This window comes from Astatotilapia calliptera, chromosome 9, assembly GCF_964374335.1.
Source record: "Astatotilapia calliptera chromosome 9, fAstCal68.1, whole genome shotgun sequence".
NCBI lineage: Eukaryota > Metazoa > Chordata > Actinopteri > Cichliformes > Cichlidae > Astatotilapia > Astatotilapia calliptera.
In genome coordinates this window covers 26,025,282-26,049,175 of record NC_137430.1, presented here as the reverse complement: position 1 = coordinate 26,049,175, position 23,894 = coordinate 26,025,282, and the positions used below count along the sequence as shown (strand labels likewise).

Sequence of the window (23,894 nt, the reverse complement as noted above, 5' to 3'; positions counted from 1 at the left end):
TGAACAGCCTCATTTGAAGAACACATCCAGAGAGAAAGGTAGGTTGAATGTGTCATAATGACTTCAAACATACAGAAGTGCACACACACACACACACACACACACACACACACACACACACACACACACACACACACACACACACACACACACACACACACACACACCTATCCTTGTCTTTGTTACATTATAGGGCCACCTGTCCAAAACATGCAACTTGTCAGGTATTTTGTAATTAAAAAATTTGATTAAATATAAAAGTTATTTTCTTTGGTCCCCATACTTATTCTGGTTCCCACCCCATGACTGTGCTAACAGGTCCTTGTCCCCACAATGTAATAAAGACAAACACACACACAGACGCACAGAGGCTGAAACTCATTTTACTTCTCTGATGCTGGGTCGGGTTCCACTCTGGGAGGAGTTTTCTGTCTCGCAAGCCAATCAGGACAAGCGGAAACAGGTCAGGTAGCCGAAGAGGACCTCAGAGAGCGCACAGGCAAGGCAGAGCAGCTACGCACACCAGGAGGTAAGAAAGCACACACTCATTCATAGCCACATGCGCACCTTTAACTCTGTGGGATCACAGGTCTCCTCTGGGCTTCTGGTTGTACATCAGTGTATAAACGCAGATATACCAGCATGACTGCTTCTTTCTGTGTGTTTGTGTGCGTCGGGGTAGAAATAGGCCAGTCCCATTTTAGTCACTGAGATTAGGAAAGGGTGTTTTCGGGACTCAAGTGTCAGGGTTTGATGAAGAGCTAAAAATTACCATGCATCTCATCTCTGAATGCCATATAAACAGATAGATTTGAGTTTCATGAGTAAAATGTTTTATTTTCTGAATGAAGCTGCAGTGAAATTATTTTACTCTTTGGAACATTTTGCTACATGAGTAGATTAAAAAAAATCCAAATGCTTAAATCAGTGACCTCACTTCTCATTATGAATGAATGAATATCCGATAATCTAGCAGACAGTTTCATGGTTCATTCTTAACTGGAGCATTTTTCTGCAATTGTTTAAAACCTTAAAAGCAATTTGAAATTAGGGATCAAGTCATCATAAATATTGCTGAATGAGATTGAATTGGCAGACAAGCTGGATCGTAATTTTTAAAAATTACGTTTGATCCTAACGTGAGTCCCTTATTTTTTGTCAATCAGAACATTACAATATATGAGAGCTTCTGGTTCATGCTGAAATGCCCTGAATCTATTTCGCATTATTTCCCTGTAAATATAACTTAAGTAAATGTTTGCATCAGCAAATATCATAAAAGCAGCCATAACAGAAGCTGGCAACATTGTGTTTGATTGGTTCATGGTTAAAGCATCAGATTTTTAAATGGTGTTTGGCCCAGTCAGGTACGAGAAAAATCATCTTTTTTAAGTTTACAAAGATCTCACTGTAGCTTAAAAATATGTAAACATCATATATGCAGACGGTGCTGCATTTCAGTGGTCTGCATTTAAAAATTTTAAAAACTTTTGGATCTTATTTGAAGAGTTTTAAAATGAGTGTGGATTATGAATTAATACATGTAAAAAGTGTTAAAGTCACTATGGTCTTGGAGTTAAATGTGTTTTGCTGCTCCTGACTAATCTTGTAAATGTAGTTTTAAAAAAAGAACCCTTTAAAATCTATGCAAATTAAGCTGTTTCCAGTGCTCAGTGCGTCTGTTTGACTGTGTTTTGGTCCGTCGCTGTGTGTGTCCATGTGAGCATAGATAGAAAGCAGGTCCCTTCTGTGTATCACTCGTCTATTTATAGTGAGAACAAATCCCAGATATGAGAGGAATCCTCCTACCACTTACAAGGCAAAGAGAGAGAGAGTTAGTGAGCGTGAAAGAGGGAGAGGGAGAAGGAGAGAAAAGAAAGGAAGAGAAAGAGATGGAGAGAAGGCAGGCAAATAGTGCGTGAGGAGTCAAATAAACAAGAGCAGTGGGTGTAAAAAGCAAGCATCAGAAGAAAGAGTTGTTTCATCGACTGGTAAGTTCAGTCTCCTTTACATAATGTTATGTCTATGTGCTGTGTTTTTATTGGCATGACAGTTGATGGCATTACTGTCAAAGTCATTCAGCTTTCTGTGGCTTTTAAAAGGATTATTATGTAAGTTTCTAAGGAGAACTCAGAGTATGGCAGGGAAAAATTTAAGCCAAATTCTTTATTGAGTTTGGTTATTCAGCAATTGATGTACTGCATTTATTCTTAATAAATCAACAGCCAGCAACTTGGGAAATAAAATGACCTTATGTGATTCATTATTTGGAGAAAGAGGAGGATTTGAAGGATTTGAATGGGATGCAAGATACAGTGTCAGTGTCCCAAGGTCAGCCTACCTTAGCAATCACTGGAAATTCTTAGGTTTCCAGCCATGAAAGTCTAAAGTCCATGAAACCTCAAAATGTTTTCACTTTGCAGAATCAGACTTTATGCTAAGCCAATCATCTCCTATTAAATATTAAGCGTACAGATTTAGGAGCGGCTTTGATCTTTCTGTTACACTCTTGGCAAGAAAGGAAAGAATTTTATTTAAAGTTAGAATGAATTGTTTTATGCATTATTTATGTTGGTATTTCACACATGAGTTTGAAACTGTTCTTGTGTTTCATATCTGTAATCAAAGTGAGACAAACCTATATGCACAGCTGCACCTCTTTAAAGTTTTATTGATGTTCAAGCAAAAACATGCAGGCATACAGACTTTTTCACAGGTTTCATGAAATAAACTGGCATACCACTGTGTTGCATCTGGTTTAAAAAACCTGAAAGCATAAATAATATATTCACCTGTGCCTCTTTGCCTCGTTGCATGACAGACATGAGTGTGCAAAGTGAAAGGGCTTTTCAGACTCTGCAGTGTGGCGTCACTGAGGCGGCTGCTACGGGCAGCCAACATTAATATCATCACGTAGTGGAAATGTGTGTACTGTGTATTTCAGCGGGGTCCATGTTTTTACTCACAAGGGCAGAAAAGCTTTTTCCTTCTTTCGTTTTGTTGTACCAAGGACATTGGAGAAACCAGTCGACATCTGGCCCTCGTAGCTACTAGGAGATAAGATAAATAGGCCGTGGAAACTTTAATGATAGTTAACCACTTGTTGCTTGGAGTGGATTTGTAGTTTATTTATAGTTAAAAGGAGGGGAGCAAGTAAAAAATAACTGCAAAGTGGTGAGAGACACTTTTGTTCCATTTGAAAAGACCCATGTAAGTGATCCTTAAAAGACACACAGACGTGTTTCTACTTCAAGAACGAATGATTGTTAGGTGGAGGAAACAAAGACAGATTTTTGACCTTTGACAAGGAGACTAAAGTTTTATTTTTAATTGCTGTTTGGTTGGGTTAAGAAATTTTGGTTTAGCTTACTTCTAATCTCAACCATATTTGGTTTGGAAAACCATCATCTGGGTTAACATACTCCCTTATACAACATTAAACATGCGCTAGTACGCTTCACTTCCTAGATTACCAGAGTGCTCAGTTTCACCCCATCTAAACAGGCTTTAGTGACTTCTCTGTTTTTTCTTATAGGAGTCAGTCAACTTTGGAGGACGTGAGATATTAGTGAACCAATTATTAGTGAACAAATAATACTGGTTTGTGAATAAGTAATGACATCAAAGTACAGCACTATTGTAGTGGAAGGTTACACAGTCAGACCATCACTACTTGCAACTGTCTATGCTGCTGATAGATATGCATCCATTTACTCCAAAGCGGCCCTAACTACTAGACAGGAGCATAACCTCGTTCAGTACAAGCATATAGACTCTGACCTACATGGGATAAAAACCCACTGCTAGTGTTAACTACATTCAGGCTATTTTCTTCCTTTTAGACTTTTTGATTTGTCTTAATTTCAGTTTAACTGATTAGGATATAGACATACATTGTTTTTAGCATTTTCTTTTGGTTAATCCTTGTTAACAGGACATGGACATGTCCATGAAGATGTCCATGTCCTAGAGCAGAGATTCCAAAAATGTCAGCCCCTAATGGGCCAGGACGGTACTGTATGGGTTGCAGTAATAAAGATTCAATTTGAAATTACTCCATGTGTACAATTTCATATTTCCATATTTTTATTCATTTATATAAAAGTGATTTTTATTTCAATTTTTATATTAATAAAGAATTTTATATTAAAACTGGTAGGTGCTGGTTAGTTTTTTATATTACTCACTACTCTTACCTAAACTTACCACTCTATATTACAGTCTATGTCGCAGTGTCAAGTGGGTCACACATTGGCTTTACCACTGTGGCACAATTTGGTGGCACCAATGGGAATTTTTGGTTTGTAAGTGGGGTGCAGCTTTCTTGACTGTAAGAATGAGTTAGAGTTAATCCAGCCACTAAAGACGCAGTGACAGCTATGTCCACACATGGCAGTAATTGAAAAGATAGTGGAAACACACAATAAGATAAGCTTATAACACACAACATTGTTTGAGATGAAAGGAGCAAGATTGCTTTCAATTTCCTACACTTTAATTGATGTCTATTTTTAGATTGCACTAAATAACCAATACGTGCCTTGCTCGCCCCGGTAAAACAGCTGTTTCTGTTGTAGGTTCTGCTCGTGTTGTGATATAAATACATTTGGCTGAAAAAAGTTCATAGCAGTAAAGGTGGTGAAGCAGCACACTGGAATTTTGAAGAGTTTCCCTCTTCAGCTACAACTTTATAGCAATAAAAACTGTACAAAAGTGACGTTTATCATTCACACTGCTGTGTACCGTGTTACATTACCAAACTACAGAATCTCCAAGAAAAAATTTGACAGTAGTAGTAGAAATTTTTCTATTTTGCCTTTTTTTTCTATTTTACCTTTACATCAATCCAAAAGTCATCCCAAAAGTGAAATTGAGGTACTTTTATACTGGCAGTCACTCTGTCTCCCTCTCATGAATGATTCAGAGAACAGTTCCTCTGCCTGCTTAACTCCCCAAGAGTCGCTAAGCAACTGAAATGGTATCCCAGGCCGTGAAAACCACAGGAACTGAGTACCAGTGCCCCCAACATGCATACACACGCTCACAAGTACACAGAACAAAGATCCAACACACCTGAATGTCTGTGATCTATGCTTCCTGCAGGTCAGCGGACTCACCAGGGGGATTATGTCCAAACCTTCGACCAACGTTAAGGCCCTTCAGGTAAAAGTTTGTTTTTTTCCATCTGTATGCACAGTAAGGTGGATGTGTCTTCAAAACGTTGTGTGTTACCTCCTGCATGATATTAACTTTACAAAAGTAAAGGCAGAATAGAAGACAACTGAAATGCACAGTAACTCTTCCTGCTCCTCAATAAAGACAAATTCAGGTTTCCACATTAAAGTATTTATTCACGAAGGCAAATGCTGAGTTTAAACTGTGCATATACATTATCAAGGCGTTGTTAGTGCAGGGTTTTAGCAAGGCGAACATATGCAGAGCAGTTTCTTTGTGTTGGTGGCTTTCTGTGTGTTTCCTCCATCAGCTCACTTCTCATTGTGCTCATTTTCACGTCTAACCATGGGATAGGCATCAGAACAGAGTTTCTTTTTTTATTAACAGTACAACCATGAGGTTCACAGTTCAGTTTCCACCAAAGAGTCCATCATCACTTTATCACAAAGAAAAAAAGCAATGCGATTTCACATTATAAATGTTTGGATGATAAAAACCTCTTTATACTTCAGTGTCAGCAGCTTTGCACGTTTTAGCTCATCAATAACAAATCTTTTAATTGCTTTAGCTTCAAACATTTTCAAAAGGTGGTTGCAGACAGCTATTGTTTTCCATTTATTAATTATTGCCTAAATACCCTTTAATATTCCATCAGATGATGATTTTCTGCATTTAGGTGTTTTTTTTTTTAATTAAACTTTTGTCCTTAGCCTCCTCTTAGTCTGTAAGACAAGTCTAGAACTTTCAGGATGTCTATTTGCAACCTGTTGCCAATTCAATGTCAAGGAACAAAGATCTTGGGAAGAGCCAACACATGCATGGACGATAGTCATGTAAAGATGATGGTTATACAAAGTCAATGTAGTCAAAATCAGTTTGCAAATAAGGATAAAAGGTTGTAAATTAAACATGTTCTGTGTTTTTTTGAATAAAGACATTTAAAATGAACCCATAGGGAAATTTTGCATTGTTACAGAATAAGCGTGATAATGACAAATGCCTTGGTAGACATGGTTACAGAGAAACATTTGCACCCTTCAAGCTGCAACCATAGGCTGTATTGGTGCATACAAGTAAAATACAAATATAGCACTAGAATTTAACTTAACAAAAAGTGGGACAAAGACATTTTTGTAATTGGCCATTAATAGATAAACCACATAGCAAACCATAATATTTGTTAGATATCTATATTACAAAATGCCTCAAAAAATCAATAAAATCAAAATCAATAAAGTATTCTGATTCTGATTCTGAAAAGCAAACTTCCCTCATAAGCTGTACACAGACATACTTACCTGCTAATTATTGTTAAATAAAAGACTAATAAGTACTAAGATTTCACTCACCAAACAGATTTGTTGTACCGCACACAGTGGACCACATTATTAAATTAAAATGCTTTGAAGGCACCGACAACACTAATAAAGTGGACAGGTCCTTGTCATGACTTAAATTAATGGAGATCAGCCTTGCAGAAAGCATCTGGTTGCCTATCTATGACTGGCATGCTACCTATACCTGTAATATTAGAATTACTTGAAAAAAGAAACAAACAAATAAAAAAACTCTGTACAGCTCTTATGAATGGATGAATTAGCTCGAAAGACCCAAAACACTACAGGAGTTTTCTATACCAGGGTGCAAATGTTTATTAGTGCTCTAAAGTTGACCATGTTAAACATGTAACTCTATGAGGGAATGAATCACCTTTGAAGCCACCCTCAAGTGGCTTTGGCACCTTCGTTTTCCATGTTGCCCTAATATTTCAACCTCACGGGTTGCCAGAGATTCAGGAGCATTAGCAACCATGTAAAAGGAAGAAGATGATGTGGAATCAGAAAGGCCAGCATAAATGCGAGAATATTATAGGGGTAAAGTACTAAGTCAGCTGAGCATCAGTAAAAGCAGGTTTTCACAACAGGCTCTGTTTACAGCTGCTTCAGAGAGCAGCAACAGTTTGACTAAGAAAGCAACTTTAAAAACACATACGCAAGAAATGGAAACCAGAGGCTGTCTGAGGGAATTCAGTTGTTAAGCTTTTGAAAACAGTTGACAGTCAAGTAAATTAAATCAAATCTGTAGTTCAAGTCTTAAACTCGGCTTGGTAATTCAGTTTAACATATTCCTATATAATACAGACATAATGGTACTACAATGTGGAAGTAACAAGAAGTCTGGCTATTGAGCTTATTTGTATGTTTGTTTGTTTTTCTCTCAACAGGATTAGTCTGTGAGTCTGTTTTTCTTCCATTTACCTGTCAGATACTGAGGTCTTTCTTCTTATCTAGGCTTTCCTTTCATGTTCACATAAAGTTATAACAACAGCTAGTCAGCAGGCAAGCTTAAAGGATTAGTTCACCTTCAAAAAACATTAACAGAATCAATCAAAATGCGGAGGTATACTGTAGTTCAGTCTCAGCCTCTTCCCAGACTCACAGCTAGTGTTGACTTTATAGGGTATCGTCTCAGACAGCTTCTCTCACACTTCTACTTCACATACTGTATATGTGGATGTGGTTAGCAACAAGGTTAATGGTGATAAATAAGTAGAGGTTTGGAGCGTTGGTGCTGTTATTTAGATAAAAAATGGTCTGACGTGTGTTGCATAAGCTGTTTGGCGAAAGTTCACACATACACTCTACTTTATGCAACAGCTGTGCCCCTACAAAATGTGGAATTTACCAGTGTTTTCTTGCCTGGTTATTGCTAAGACTATTAGAATTATTAAAATGATGAGTAGAAAATATCTTGGATCTAAACTTTATGAGGAATGAATGAAAGACTTGTACATGCACAGGGAAACATATGAGGTTAAAACACAGACTTAACCTCTTAATCAGCTGTTTAAGTGTTATATTATATTTTGCATGTGTTTCTGTGCTGTACTGAAGAGGTATTGAACAAAAGAGAACATGCCAAATCACATGTTTTCTAAACTTAGAACTCTGTATACTTAACTTTGCAATCAGATAAATATTTAATTCATGTTTATCTAAACCTCAATTCATTAATCGTAAAAGTTAAACGTGAGTTTCTATAATGATTTTCCAGCTGGCCAAATGTGGCAAATGCCTTAAAATTTCAGTCCCCATGTTATGTAGGAGCTCAGTCTAGTTGGCTGACTTTATGTCACTTCATGTTGTATTACTTTCTTTCGTCAAATTACTGGGAGTAACTTACTTGAATCATTAATAGTTTTAATAGTTTTGTTGTTTTTCTTTAAAAATTTGAGAGAAAATCAGGTTACTGAGATATGTATGCTTGGTCTGCTTTGCCCAAATGGCTAAAGCTGTTAAGTTTACTGTCACAGGAAGTCAGGGGGGAAAAGCTGATACTAGTGGACATTTAAAATTATTGTTGTCAAATACATAAACAAAACTACATAACTACAAAGATAAACTGAAACTGAGATGGTTTATGGGGATCAACTGGGCATTTTCGTATCCAAATAAATCAGGTAAATCTACTGGTTTGCTCTCAAAGTTCATGATCTTTTAATGGCTGGTGGAAAAATAAAAGCCTGAGCTGCAATAAACATTTTCTTCCTATGCATGGGAGGCTCAGATTGAATTACAGCATGTGGTTTTGTTTTCTTGAAAATGGATTTTGAAGCGCAATGACTGAATTTTCATTCTGGGGTGAAATATTCCTTTAATCTTTGGGTTGTGCCAGTGGTGTGCAAGGACATGAATGCTGACGGCACGCCAAGCATAAAGACAACAAACGATTCCAGCCAAAGCAACGTTACAGTGATACAAACATATCAGCAAACATGCTGCGAATGAGGCGATTTACCTTCCCTCACCAATCTCAAAACCTTAACGTCTGTAAAATATATAACTCTTTCATAGAACAACATCCACAGACATCGTTAACACACATCACACTCCCACTCTGTACAGCTGTACAATGTGAGCTTATATACAATACATTACAGTACAAATACAAAACACATCAAATCCAGGTGGTTGGACGTTGGGGCAGGCAGCAGTAGAACATCGAGTTAGCAGGTAGATCGTTCTTATCTGTGTGTGTGTGTGTATGTTTGTGTGTGTGTGTGTGTGTGTGTGTGTGTGTGTGTGTGTGTGTGTGTGTGTCTGTCTGTCTGTCTATGTTTAAGCATGTCTCTCCCAATTTTCATAAAAACACAAGTCTCTTTTTAGGGACATGATGATAACAAGGAAGCAGTGGTCATAATCAAAACATTGGGTTTTGAGGAAACAGCAGAAGCCTGAACGCACGCACGCACACACACACACACACACACACACACACACACACACACACACACACACCGCAGACAGTTGAGTATCAAGTGTTGAAAGGGTCTCATTGGCTGTTTTTGCTGTCATTCAGGCTAATTTGAACATCCCGATGGGAGCTCTGCGTCCAGGGGCGGGACATCCTGTCAAGAGGAGAGAGGACACAGTAGAAACAGAAGAGGTGAGATAACACATTTCACACCCAGTCCACTGGTCTGCATTTTCCTCATCCCCACTCTACCCACACCTTAATGCCAGTGGGCAAGACAGACACAGCTTGTGCCAGCTTGTGGAGCTGATGCTTTTTTCCCCCCCCCACAATGTGGTCACATTTAAATTGTAAATTCAACATACGCATGACCACCTCAGGGATCTGCATATATTTACAACTTGAATTTTCCTGACCCAAATGAGCTGAATATGGATACAAATGTATGCTAATATCGTCTTGAAAACTAAAAAAATAAACTCAGACATTTCCTAGTTTGGCTCTATTCCACTTTTGTGCTTCTAATGTAAGCTTTTATTGTACAATTAGCATTTCTTACTAACTACTGTGTATGTGTTGCTGAGTTTTACATATTTAAAAGGCCAATCTAGGGAATAGCTTTGCAAATTAACTTGGGCTATAAATGCTGTAGTGTGTGGCATGGCAATAAAAGAAACATTTCCTTAACTTTGTTTACTTATTCTAAGCAGATTTTATTTTGTGATCACTTTATAACACAATATAGTATAATATAAGATATAACAAAAAACTACAAAATTAATTTCCTGAGAACTGCATTTAATTGACATTAAAAAGGAACTAGAAAGCTACTTTCTAGCTACACCTTTTTATTCTTATTTTACTTATCTTATATTGGCCTTCTATGAGGCTCTTCAGTTTATACTCTAGCGGACACAGGTAGTTTTTGCTGCTGTCTCTTTAAGGCCTTTCCTAAAAGCTCACATTGTTATGAATAGGCATCTTAAGCAGCAGCTTCCATTGCAATCTGTCCCTTTATAAGATGATGAAGTTTCTCTTTAAATATAGGTAAAAGCAATGCTGCCATCACCTCACACACAATTTATTTTTTTAAATCAGGATCCTTCACCTCCAAGCGCTGCAGCCCAGTCACCAGAGGAGAAGAAATTGCCAGGAGCAGTGAAGCTACCTGGGCCTGCTGTTAACCTTTCAGAGATACAAAACGCCAAGAGTGAACTACGATGGGTCACCAAGGAGTAACATGTAGGTTTGATTGTAGTTCCCTTCATTTTTGCAAGATTCCAAAGAAAATAAAACTTCATCAATACACTATAAAAAGGAAAATTATTTTCTAAAAATATTATATAGGATGTGCAAGTTAATCTCTAAACTTCCATAAAGTTAAATTTTTAATGTAATCTTTAAAAGGAAAAATTCCAAAACCAGGAAGAAAAACACTAAAACTATATTTTAAATAAAATGCAGTACCAATAGTATTGTAGCTTTAGTTTTTGAGTAGGTACACAGTACCTAAAAACAGTAAAAAGTTTGATTTCAATCACGCTTGCAAGTATGGTTGTGCATTGAGTTATAAGGAGCTTAAATTCAAAATAGGGGCCATTTATACAATTTCTACTTGTCCCTTACCTGGTAATATGCGTACTTATCAGAACCCTTTCCTGACAGCACTAAAGTTTCCATCGATACTATGTAACAGCTGCTTATTTTAATATTTGATATTTAATGCAGGTCTTTTGTGTGATGCGTGATGTAGATAGGCTGGGTTTATAAAGTCCAGACTAAAAGATGCAAATCGCAACCAAACTACTGAAAGGAAGCACAAATACTGCAAATACTTTGTGGAGGATGCAAATCCAGTTTGAGTGCAAGAAAAAAGTCAATCATTTGCTAACGTGACAAACGTGTACATGTATGTACAAAAGTGTACATATAAAGACAGAGAAGCATACTGTGTTTGATGTTACTGAGAAAAAGTGAAGAATACTAAGGTTAAAGTCCTCCACAGTTAACATGTGAGACATGTCTACAATTCCTGTCCAATTCAGATTTTTTCATTTAATTCAAGTTTATTTATATAACACTAAATTGCAACAACTGTCACCTCAATGCATTTTGTATAGGAGGAAGAGACTATACAAATTTCTGGAGAAAACCCAACATAAAATCCTACGAGTAAGCACTTTGTGAAGCTGTGAAGGAAAAACTCCCTTTTAACAGGAAGAAACCTGCAATACAAACGGGCTCAGTCATCTGCTGTGACTGGTTGTTGACTGAGGGGAAAGAAAAAAGCAAAGGCAGACAGGAGAAAACACAAGCTGAGAGAGAGAGAGAAGACAAAACTCTGACACACTGCAGCGGTATGTAAACATGTGGGGAGTGAAATAACGTGAGAGAAGAAGTGCTCAGTCCACCACACAAAGTCCCACAGCAGCAGTAGTGGCTCAGATCCAGCCCTAACAATAAGCTTTATCAAAAGTAAAGTTTTTGGTCTATTTTTAGAAGTAGAGAGGATGTCTGTCTCCCAAATCCAAACTAGGAACTGATTCCCTTAGAAGAGAGTCCTGGAAGCTGAAGGCTCTGCCTCCCATTCTACTTTTAAAACTATAAGCAAGCCTGTAAAGTGCTCTGTTAGGATAATATGGTACTAGGAGGTGTTTAAGATATGATGGGATCATTGAAGATTTTGTATGTAAGGATAATGATTTTAAATTTGACTGTAATTTAATGAAGATAAGCTAATGTAGGAGAAATATACGTGTCCTTGTCAGTACTCTCCTTATAGTGTTTTGGATTAACAAATGTCTTTTCAGGTAAATTTTAAAACAATCTACAAATTAATTTGTGAACTAGCTTTTCAGTATCACTCTGAGACAAATTGTTTCTGATTAGATTATGCAAGGTCCTAAATCTTAAATAATGCAAGAAAACAGCCTTGTAAAATATTGCCTAAGGGAAGCATGTTTGATAAATGATACTGGACCCAGCACAGGACCCTGTGGAACTCCAAAATTCCCTTTCGTGTGTGAAGACAGTACATTTCCTTTAACATATCCTAATCTCGGTAGTAAAATACTGTGGTCAGTGATACTGTATCAAATACTGCACTGAGGTCTCACAGGACTGCAATTTAAGAATTTTTGAAATAAGGAAGGTTGGAGATAATTAACAAAGACAGCTGGGTCAAGTAAAGGCTTTTTACAGTAGTGGTTTCATTACAGCTACCTTGAATGCATCAATTATTGGTAAGATTTCTTTGTACAATCCTTTCGGAATTAGATCTAATAGAAGTAGACTGTTTTGTTTGGTACATCTAGGTAAAACTAAGTCTTGCAGTAAATCCTACATTCATTGGGGTTTTAATATTCAGTTTTATTGAGGCTATCTGAAAGTGTTACTGAGTGTGGTTTTGCAAGTTAGGGTAAACTTGACCTCATTTCTAGCTCTGTACTTTTATTCTTGGACTCTACCAGAGTAGGTTTACATCTGTCTTGGTGCAACTCCTCAGTTAATCCACTGTCCTCTTCCTTTAATGCCACCTTTCCTTGAAGTCAGCACTTGGCTGCCTTTGTTTCTGCAAACAAAAGTTACTTCTTGTAGAGTCATAAAACAAACTGTAAACCTCCTAGAAAACATAATTAAGCAGTCTTGAATCAGCAGCTTCTGAGAATCTGACCCAGAAGATGAGAGTGAAAAACGCAAACATCCACAAAAATGAAGATGATAGATTGTTTCCATTTGGTAAATATTATGCTCATTACCTTGCAATTGTGGTATAAAACAGTGGATTTAGTCTTTTAATCACAAGCTCTATAAAACAGCGTCCCTTTTAATAGGTGAGGGAAATTTTCTGAAATGCTGACTGGCCTGAAAACACTGGATACAGAGTTACGTATAGCATAATGCTTTTCTGCAGTTGCCAAGTGCTCATGGTCACTTTTACCATATTAAAATCAGCTTACAAGAGTTGCTTAGTTAAATTTAAATACGCTATTTGTCTTCCATGAAACAGTGGTCACAAGCCATTCAGCCTGAATATTAATACAACACATCATTTCAGCAACATAAAGCTAATTACACCTTCAGCTATTCACTTGTCTACATAGCTTTTTATAGATCTTCATCTTTTAGCATTAGCCTAGCTGAAAGTTGAGCTGCATTCTGAGATTTGTTTTTAAACAAAATACTTCTCCTTGAAGCAGTTCAGGTTTCTAGGGTTTAATCCCCGCTTTTTTAACCTCCTCCTAGTGTAGCCAGCTGTCGGTCACTGCGGCTAATTAAAGAATGGATAAGCAGTGAACAAACTTTCACAGTTGGAGCAGGTGGATGGGAGCTATGTGCCTGAGGTAACCATATTAGGGAGATCCACTCTCACTAACATCACAAAGGGCCAAGAGCAGAAAAAAAAACAGCTGGAGGCCAACTGTTTAGAGCAGTTTGAAGCCTGAGCTTACTTGGACTCATGCTGACCCTTACTACTTGAAACTCTGACCGTGTTTAATATGAGAATCCTCACTATATAACCACTATATAAGAAGGGTTATGTGCAGAGTTGACAATGTCTCCAAACTGTTCGAAGAGTTCATGAATGACCACGAGAGACACCTGTAAGAATATCAAACACATCTTTGTCTAGAGCAAAGATATGTAGAGTTAAAAAGTCACACTGGCATCTTGCAACAATTACAGTCTGTGATATAGTGTCTTTTAATAAATATTTAGCGCTGCTTTATTTTTATTTTTACTTTTTTACCTCAACTTTGCACACACTGATATTAGCTAAAGTATGTCTCTTTGATGCATGGTAAGAGAACAAATGGTGCTATTGTATATCTTTTACATCGTACCCTAACCGGATACTCAAATTGGTCTACTCATATCTCTGTAAATGTGTGCTATTTGTATGGTGCTGGTGAGGATACGCAATAATTACTTGCAGTAGTTGCAGTTCACCACATGGAGTCAGTGTGGGCCGCTCAGCCTTTTGGGTCAAGCATCGTGTGTGTTGATGCCTCTGTGTGTGTGGGGGCTGGACAGGTTGAGTCAGATGCTATATTTATACTTTATGGGTGTGTGTGTGTTTTAGAAAATGAGTGTGAGCGCTGAGTGGCAGTCTGTGCTGCAACTTTCCCAGCGGGACACAGAAACCACAATATCCAAGCACTGCGGCTGCTGTGCCCAGCCCAAGCCACGTGGGTGTGCTGTGTAGGTGTTCTAAATGAGGGAGAGAAGAGATGGAATAACAAAAGCAGAAGCTGGTTTAAGTTTTAACATGGAAAATTATTCCAAACAGCAACAACAACAGCAGCCACGTACTAGCTGTTTAGTATTCTGCACAAGGGAAAAAGAAAAAGAATGTAAATTTAAACTGGTTTCATAATAGAAGTTCATAGATATTTATTAGCTTGCATCTACATAAACTATATAAACACTATCCTCATACATCTGTTATCATGATTATTGTTATTATTGTTTATCAGTTCTTTATGCAGTTTATAAAGAACACACTATGGAGACACAGATACAGCACCTCTAGCAATTTTCATTCCAGTGTTCACCTGAAAGTCAAACCCATCTGTGTTTGTTTACCATTTTTTCCCAGAGTTGTGGATATTAATCTGCTGCTAAAACTGCCTAGGTTCTTTGGCGAAAGGTTTTCCACAAGATTTTGGAAGCTGCCTGCAGGGATTTGCTCTGTGCAAAAAGCATTGGACAGGACTGTGGACACGAAGTTCCACTCAAAACTGGCAAACGCTTTTATTTATGAATCTGGCTTCATGCATGGGGAAACTGCCTTGCTGAAACAGGCCGGAAATTTCCCAAAACTGCTGGCACAGAGTTGGATCACTTTATTAACTAAATTATCATTGTTTACAGCAGCATTATGAATTTCCTTTACAGGAGCGAATGGGCCTCAATTTACAAAACAGAACCCCAGATGTGAAGTAGAGAAAAGTATGGCTGTCCAAGTACTTTTGGCCAAGAGCTGAGAAGCAAATCTCTGACCAACATTAGCCGAAGACAAAAAATCAAAGCAAAACTTGGAAAAATGGATTTCTTGTTTATTACTTCAAGAATATGAGGCAGGCTTTTTGAAGGGTCAGCATCGCTAATTGCGCATGAGAATGTTTCTATATTTCAGCTACCAGTAGTAAACTGGCCTTCTCTTCATCGTCTAGAACGTCACAGACAGTCTGTCAGAGGTCGGCAGCTCTGAGACGGCTGATAGCAGCCAAAGAAAATCGCTCACCATGCCTTTATCTGCCTGTTTTCTTCCAGGATTCTCCAGCCAGGCGGAGAGGAAAGCAGATAATCTTCATAGACACAGACTTGCCCACTGACTCTGAAGAATGGCAAAATACAACCCCAATCCCAACATGTTTGGAGATACTAATGCCTCAGTTTTTATAAACTCTCCTCCAATCAGTAGTTTAACAGAAATATTTATTTATCTTTCCAATTAAATCATAATTTATACAACAATTTCAAATATTCTTGACAGTCTTGCTTCAGATAATATACCATTTACCTGGACTTTTAGAAGTGAGTGACTTGTGTTACAATTACAACATACTGTTTAGCATATTATCTGCTTTTCTGTTAAGTAGATGGTTAAAAAGGACATTTTATTGACAATGAATATAAATTCGAGGAATCCATCTCAGCAACAAATAAACTCTGTGGCGACACTTCAGCTGTTCACCACTGATTTATATTGATACTTTATATTGATACAATAATAAATGTTTCCTTTGTTAATGTTGTATGTGGGGTTTAAGGTCAGCTGTACTGCTTTTGGGGGAAATAATCATACGTTTGTTGTTTATTGTGATGTTTCCCAAAATGTCTTGAAAAAACACTGCAATAAATCAAAAAGGTTCTAAAAATCCTGTCCAAACTCAGTTTATCACTTATGCCTCCATCTGTTATAGCAAAAGACAACAGGAGTGCAAGTATCTTAATATTACTGATAGATGCCGACGCTACAGTATTGTTTGGTTTGTTTGTAATGTTAACCAACTGTGTAATAAGAAATGAGATTTCTAAAGACCTACAGCTGGATAAATGAAGAAAAGGGTAATTTTAGCCCATTGCTGAGTGGGTTTAGGCCAATATGTCATGTCCTAATATAGATTTTGAGAGTATAACTGTAATGTTACTGTTAAAATGTTGAGGCGCAACCATGTATCATACACAACTAAAGTTTTATGGATATAAATTTAATGTTACTGTGATGAAATAAAAAAATTATGACACTTTTATGAGGTGTTTTAAGTGCATAGACAAACCACCAGATCATTTTAACGTGTTTGCTAGTGACACATAAAGTGTGTCAGGAAGGGGGGATTTGGGGTTTAAGTTGAAATAAGGGGCTTTATGATCATGTTAGGACTTTCTGGGTGTTTGATAATTTAGCTATGATAAAACTTACTCATAAGTAATTGCTTTTATGCTTAAACTTAATTGATTGAAAATCCTTGTTTTGTTTTCTCTTTGATTTTTTTTAGTAGAATAAGTGAAAGGTGACAGAGTGTAGTAAAAGGTCAATGTAAAAACAAAATGCTTGCAGAGACAGATAACAGGACGTTAAGACAGTTTGCTTGGAAACTTTGCACTTGTTTGTGATCAGATAAGAGAAGAAGAGAGCTTCTTAAAAGGGTGTCAAAAGTGCTGTTTACCCAAGTGAATAACATTGAAGATTATATATGTATAAATGATTGTTTATAAACACATTGCAATCGTGCTCATAGGAGTTTCTACTCAGTCATGTGGAGGTCAAAAGCTTATAGGAATGGCTTATAGTACAGAGGGGTAAATGCAAAAACACGCTTACACACATAAATAATAATTAGGCTAATCCTTTTGATTAGAGAGTCCCGAACATGATAGGTTGAACCAAGTTTGAAGAATTAAGAGAACAATTGATCAACATAATAGGTTATGGAGGCGTAGCAGGGGATGAAGGAAGCGCGAGACCAAAGGGAACCAATCACAGAAAAGGGGACCCCAAAAGAAGCACAGAGCACAGAGAACCACAGTTCCAGAAAAAAAAGAAATATTTTTTTTGACTTGCTGGTTTTTATTGGTTAACCATTAATAACCTCATAATCCTGATGACCTTTGTTATCCTATTTTGAAATGTTTCTTTTGTATGTTCACTTTGTAACTGCTGATTTGCTTTGTTCATGTGCGTATGTCACCTTAGCACTTGACATTAGTCTTGTGACTGTCCTTTAGAAGAAAATATCATCTTCCTGGTGGAGTTGACAGCTTGGGTATATTCGCTAACAAAGACTGCCTAAGCACACCGACAGGACATGACAGTAGTTTTCAGGGTGACATATTTAAAATGGATTATATCCTGGCTGAGACTTCTGGTCTTTTCATGTGGGTGTCAGGAGATTGGCAGTAAACAGAGTGTGACACTGATTTTAAAAAGAAATAGTCTGCTCAACCTGAAACTCTGACAAAACCAAATTAAAACTTCCCATTTACTGTGATGGAAAATGTAGCCTGGAGTGTTGTTTTCACATTACTTGCAGTGCCTGAAGGGGGGGAATGAACTCTGGTATCTCCAGCTGTAATTATTTTTGAATTATGTGCATATGTAATAGGAATTTTTAGGGGGTTTAGGTAGAACTCAGGAGCACGACAATGCAGACTCACTTTAATCATGACCTAAACCTTCAAATCCTACAGTTTGAATGGGCCACATACCACTGCATTTCACCACATATCCATCCTGACATCACTGTGCCCTATTGAAGACAGATAAATACACACACACAGCAGCTGTAGCTAAGTTTAGCTTCCATCGGGTCACGGTGGAATATTCAGAAACAGTGGTGTAGATTTAACCACCATATGGGAGAATCTGACACTAAGTGGGAAAGATTAAAAATACTTTGTAGCTTCAAAAAAAAAAAAGGAAAAAAAGGTGTGAGTCTGTTTTTTTTTCTCTTTGTGAGTAGCCCGTGTGCTGAATTTTAAACTGGTGTAACCCTTCCATAAAACAAACACACCAACGCGGACAAATACACACTCACCTCAGAGCGTGAGCCAGCATCTATTCAGAGACAGCAATCATAACTCAGAGCAAAACGTACCCTGCAAGATCTTGTAAAGTGTTCAATAACGTGCTGTTTGCATACTGATGTGCATTTGTTTGTGTATTAGACAAAGAGTGGCACCGCGGAGTATAGCTCAGCATTAATGAGATGACAGTAAACACATTAGTTAACTTGTAGCCTGATGCTTCATTATCTCTCTATTTTTTACGCTCACCATCGCCTCCTATCTCTGCATAAAAATAATATCATGACATCCATCTGTGTGATACTGACAGACTGCAGGTCATAAAAAGGTTAAATGCCTCCCAAAAGGGCACGGATAACTCTAATACCAAAAGCCATGAAGTACTTCTGACACTTGACAAATCTTTGACAGCCTGGCAAAACTTCCGCAGGTTTGATATCTACCTCGCGCCGCATCTGCCGAGTTGTGTCTGTGCTACTATTCCTGTCACCATGAGAGTGCAGATTGGTGGCATGCCCTGGAATCTTGGTCCCAGACTGTAGCAGCTGTATTTACCAATGAGTTCATCCACTGGGTTAGACACTAAAGCCCTGCCAGGCTCCCTCTCGGTCTCTTTGGGTGTGGGGTCAGGGTGTTTATCCATGCATCTCCATGCTCGCTGGTTGGTTGGTGTGTATGATTCATGGGTGATACTCCCTCTTGGAAACGGAGAAAAGGGCAGCAGACAAACTCAAAACCAACAGAGCCGGGGTATCAGGGCAAGAGACATGAGGGCTTTGGGATGGTTCATGTTAAAGTGCCAAAAAGGGGGCGGGCTGTAGCATTGTCTGTGTTTGCAGGGGGCCATTATTAACCTCCGCATCATGGTGTCACATGCTCGCTGCTGAAGGCAGAGAAGGACAAACACACAGATGGAGAAAGCTTGCCAAAGGAGACACACTCTTTCCTGCGCCTCTCATTTCCTGCTTCTTGCTCTCCGACTAATATCCAATTCTTTTTACACTTTTTTGGTGCCGGCTTGTCAGCAACCTCTTTTTTTGACTTCACTCTTCAGCTTTTCCTGTGCTTGCTGTGTTTAATGTTTCTTCACCGTTGCTTCCTGGCTCCTTCCTGACAAATCTTTTTCCTTTAACTTGCTTTCACTTTTTTCAAAAGTTTCCTTATCTTCCTTCCATCATTTCCACTCTCTTGTCTGCCGTCTTTTGGATGGATAGCTACTCTGTCCTCTACAGTTCTTCCCACAGAACCGGACTTCTCTCTGGCTTCCAGCGCCTTCGCTCACAGAGGAAGATGTGTGATGTTGTCTTACAGGCTGGCGGCATATCTTTTCCCTGTCATCGCGCCCTTCTAGCCAGCTCCAGTGACTATTTTTGGGCCCTGTTTGGAGAGACTACTGCAGAGAGATTAGCAGGCTCCATTAGCCTCCCTGCGCTAACACCAGAGGGCTTAGATGCCATTCTGGACTTCCTGTATTCAGGTTGGCTCAGCATCTCACCCTCCACACTTCCTGTTGTCCTGGAAACAGGCAGGTACTTGCAGGTGGAAACAGCTGTGGCGATATGCGAGCGTTACATGACTGATGGTTTAAATGCCAAGAACTGCTGTGACTATGCTAACCTGGCTGAGCGCCACGCCCTCTCAAATGCACTTGAGGCTGCCAATCAAACCATTGCCATGGAGATGGGAAGCTTGATACAAGAAAGCAGGGACGAGCTCCTGACGTTGAATATCGAATCACTGTTGGCGGTTCTGGATGCTGATGAGATACCTAGTGTTAAGGAGGTGGAGCTCATAAAGCTGGTTCTGGATTGGCTGGATGATAACGGGCCCCTCCCACTCCTGAAATCAAATCTTTTGTTGAGTCGTTTGCGCTTTGGATTGGTCCCCCCGTCTGACCTCACAAATATCAGCCATGCCCACAGAGCCATGGCCACACCTTTAATAAGGAGCCAGCTGACACGAGCATCCGAGTACCACAGGCTCGGTTCAACTCAGCCCATCAGGCAGAGCCGGCAGACAACGCTTAGAGCATCACCCAATTGCGTGCTTCTTGTGGGTGGCGGGTCCAGCACTGATTGGCCAGAAAAGCAGGTGATGGCGTTCGATCCAAAGAGGAAGAGGTTTTCATCTTTGACTTGTGTTCTTCCGCTGAGACTGAGAAATCCCTGCGTGTGCTCAGTGGGAGGTTTCCTCTTTGTGATTGGAGGAGATGAAGTGAAAGAGGGAGATGAAGATGAGAAAAGGCTTGTTACTGTAGCAACATCCAATCAGGTGTGGCGGTACGATCCTCGCTTTAGTTGCTGGGAGCAGGTGGAGTCCATGCTGGACAGGAGGGCACAGTTCACTTGCTGCGTGGTAGAGGATGTTATTTATGCTTTGGGCGGACGACACACACGACCAGACACCAACACACATGCCTCTGTAGCTTCTGTGGAGTTTTATGATATAGCCACAGGAGCATGGAGGAAAGGGCCACCAATGCCTCAGACACTTTACGGCCACGCCTCTGCTGTGCTTGACAACAGCATCTATGTGTCAGGTGGTGTTCCGGGTAACTATAGTTACACTCAGGATGAAAGCAGGGAGAGCAGCAGAGAGGTCTTCTTCTGGGATCTTAAAGGCAGAGTCTGGGAAAAGAGGGCATCCATGTCCATCGCCAGGTTCAGTCATCGCTTGGCAACTGCTCATGGCTACATCTATGCACTGCTGGGGATGTACGAACCCTTCTGTGATATTGAACGATACCATCCACAGTCAGATCACTGGATGCGACTCAAGCCACTTCTCACTGGCTCCTTCAACTACGGCATGGTATCCATGTCATCTGGGAATCTTCTGGTTTTCGGAGGGAGAAGGTGGAGTAACGGGCAGGAGGTGGTTGTGAAGAGTGTGCTGGAGTATGATACAAAGAAAGATTGCTGGAGAGAGATCTGCCAGCTTCCCAGACCTCTCACTGGGACTGAGTGTACGCTGCTGCCTCTGCCAGACTAAAGAGCACAAAAAGTGAGAAATGTATTTTACAAGTGCTGAGAGCCAGTTCCTAAAGTGAGAATTTCACTTTGAGTGGGTGTAATATGGTATCAAAATGCTGAGCAGATGCTTTAAAATCAACCACAATGTAGTACATTTTACCCCCATTTTCCCCAGGCTGTTCAAACTCTAGGTTTTGGGTACTAAAACACAGAAATAAGGATATTGCTCATAGTTGAGCAATAGTCTTTGGGGCCTGTGCGGGAAACTAGGTTGGGGGACATGAAATGTTTACTACCACGCAGCCCTTAACAACTTCCTCAGTTGTAATACTTTTATTTTTTAATATTATTTCTGGTCTTTCTGGTCTAGGGAAAAATATCAAACAACTAGTTTTCTCCTACTAACAGCTAGCCTAAGGCGTGTTGTCTACACTTATTTGCATTTGACACATGAAGGTGTACAGCAACAAAGCAGTTTGGTTAGCTTAGCATAAGGCACACAGCCAAACACAGTATATAATTTTTAACACTTTTATGTCTACATTGATTAAAGATGTAGCCTAAGGTTTCATTTAATTCATTTTAAGCTAGCTGTTTTTTCTGTTTCCAGTATTTATGTTAGGCTAGGCTAGGCTAACCTTCTTCAAGATAATCCAAATATTTCTGATCTAGAGTTATATAAAAATCCCAAACAAAGCTCATATCTTTTTCCTTAATAGAAACCCTAAAGGTTTTAAATATTTTGTGTAATAGGTGGATAAAGGCTTTTCTCTGGTTTCATTCTTTAAGAAACCTAGCAACTACTATTTTGTAAGAATTATTTGTAATGTCTGAACGGATACACTCACCAAAGACTTTTTAAGAAACACCTTTCTAATACTGGGTTTGGATTCCTTTTGCCTTCATAACGTTATTCTTCATGCATAGATTCAACAAGGTGTTGGAAACATTCCTCAGAGATTTTGGTCTATATTGACATGATAGCGTCATACAGTTGCTGCATATCTGTTGGGTTCAGGTCCATGATGCTATAATTGACTGATTAGGTATTGCAATAACATAACATTTGAACACTTGAAAAAGTCGCAAGTGAGCGTATAATCTTCATAAACCCCTATTTTTTTATGACAAACAAAAGGCTAATGCTGGTTAGCCATAGCAATGCTAGCTGATGTCCCTATCCCAGCTTTTATGATAAATTATTGTTTACTGCTGCTTAGTTCAACACTTGTAGATTTTCCAGAAAGATATATGAGAAGACCAATAAATATCTGTGTGCGTGTGCGCCCGCGCCCACACCTGCATGCATTTGTGTTTGTGTTAAATATGAAGCTAGTGCCAGTAAAACTAAGCTTATATTAGTTTAACAGAAACTTTAACATAACCTTTAAAAACAAATCTGATATTTAGAGGGGTTTTTTTATTAACCAAAGTGACTGTTTTTTTATTTTATTTACAAATTTATTTTAATTTAATTTATTTATTTATTAGGTTCGGTTCTAATCCTGCTGTCACGTATTTATTTAACATTAAACATTGCACCATAGATTAGAAAACTGATCAGTTACATGTGTAAGCTATTTATGACCAGCAGTATCAAGGGACAGAGTTGGCGGGGAGCACACTGAGTAACCTCTAATGTTTAAGTGTATGAAGTGTAAAGTTTCAGAGCTCTAATATGTGTCTGTCAGTTTAGAAACAAACAGCAACACCGAGGGCAAACTGAGCAGTAACACCAATATATTACTGGCCACTTGTGGGGATCAAATCATATAATTAACAATTTCTGTAGCGTTAGACTCACTAATCTTATTTACAGCAGGAGCAATGTTGTGTTTTACTGTATATAATCTATGTTCTTTATAGATCCTTATCATATTGTCTCTGATTGGAATAGCTGGTCAATTTTGTGCAGTCAAATATCAAATGGCCCTTTTATGTGAGCTAACACTAAGAAACCTTGGCTCTGTTGAACTTGGCTATGTTAAACTTCTCAAACCAGAGCTCTTTTTGCCTTCTACAGTGGCTCTCTGAGTGAATGAATATGAATATGAATATGAAAATTGTGTTTAAAAGTTAAAAGCAGTTAATCTTAGTTAAGTTTTAATCTTCTGTTAACTAATAAGTACATCGCACCCAACATCTATCACCTGGCTTATCATTTTTCTTTAACTCAACCTCAATAGCAATGCCTAGCATGGGGATATATATATATATATATATATATATATATATATATATATATAGTCCTGAGTTTCCCCACCACTTATTGGATTCCAAAGCCAAAAGCCAGAGTGGAAAACAGAGAATTTAAAATACAGAATTAAAAATTAAAATGTAACAATTTGTGGATAGATTTCTTTGCTTTATTCCCCAGTGCTGCTGGCTTACCAATAGCCTTGATCTGTAAACTTTAAGTTAATATTATTTTTACAATTTGTAAAATGATTTAGCTGTAAA

At 38.5% G+C, this 23,894-nt stretch overlaps 2 protein-coding genes across 3 annotated transcripts; both read left to right on the top strand.

The window, feature by feature from the left end:
- Positions 1–393: 393 nt before the first annotated feature.
- Positions 394–16,313, top strand: smpx (small muscle protein X-linked). 2 transcript variants are annotated; one of them, XM_026180129.2, is made up of 5 exons: positions 394–529; positions 5,104–5,163; positions 9,535–9,621; positions 10,528–10,671; positions 15,706–16,313. In XM_026180129.2, the coding sequence occupies exons 2-4, from the start codon at positions 5,128–5,130 to the stop codon at positions 10,666–10,668; spliced, it is 264 nt and encodes an 87-aa protein (XP_026035914.1). In that variant the 5' UTR covers positions 394–529; positions 5,104–5,127; the 3' UTR covers positions 10,669–10,671; positions 15,706–16,313. The 2 variants fall into 2 exon arrangements, with proteins under 2 accessions (XP_026035914.1, XP_080162256.1); XM_080306130.1 differs by lacking the exon at positions 394–529 and adding an exon at positions 1,798–1,991.
- A 3,355-nt stretch (positions 16,314–19,668) lies between these two features.
- On the top strand, positions 19,669–23,606 carry klhl34 (kelch-like family member 34). The gene has a single exon (XM_026180128.2). The coding sequence runs from the start codon at positions 19,669–19,671 to the stop codon at positions 21,451–21,453; it is 1,785 nt and encodes a 594-aa protein (XP_026035913.2). The 3' UTR covers positions 21,454–23,606.
- The last annotated feature ends 288 nt before the right edge of the window (positions 23,607–23,894 follow it).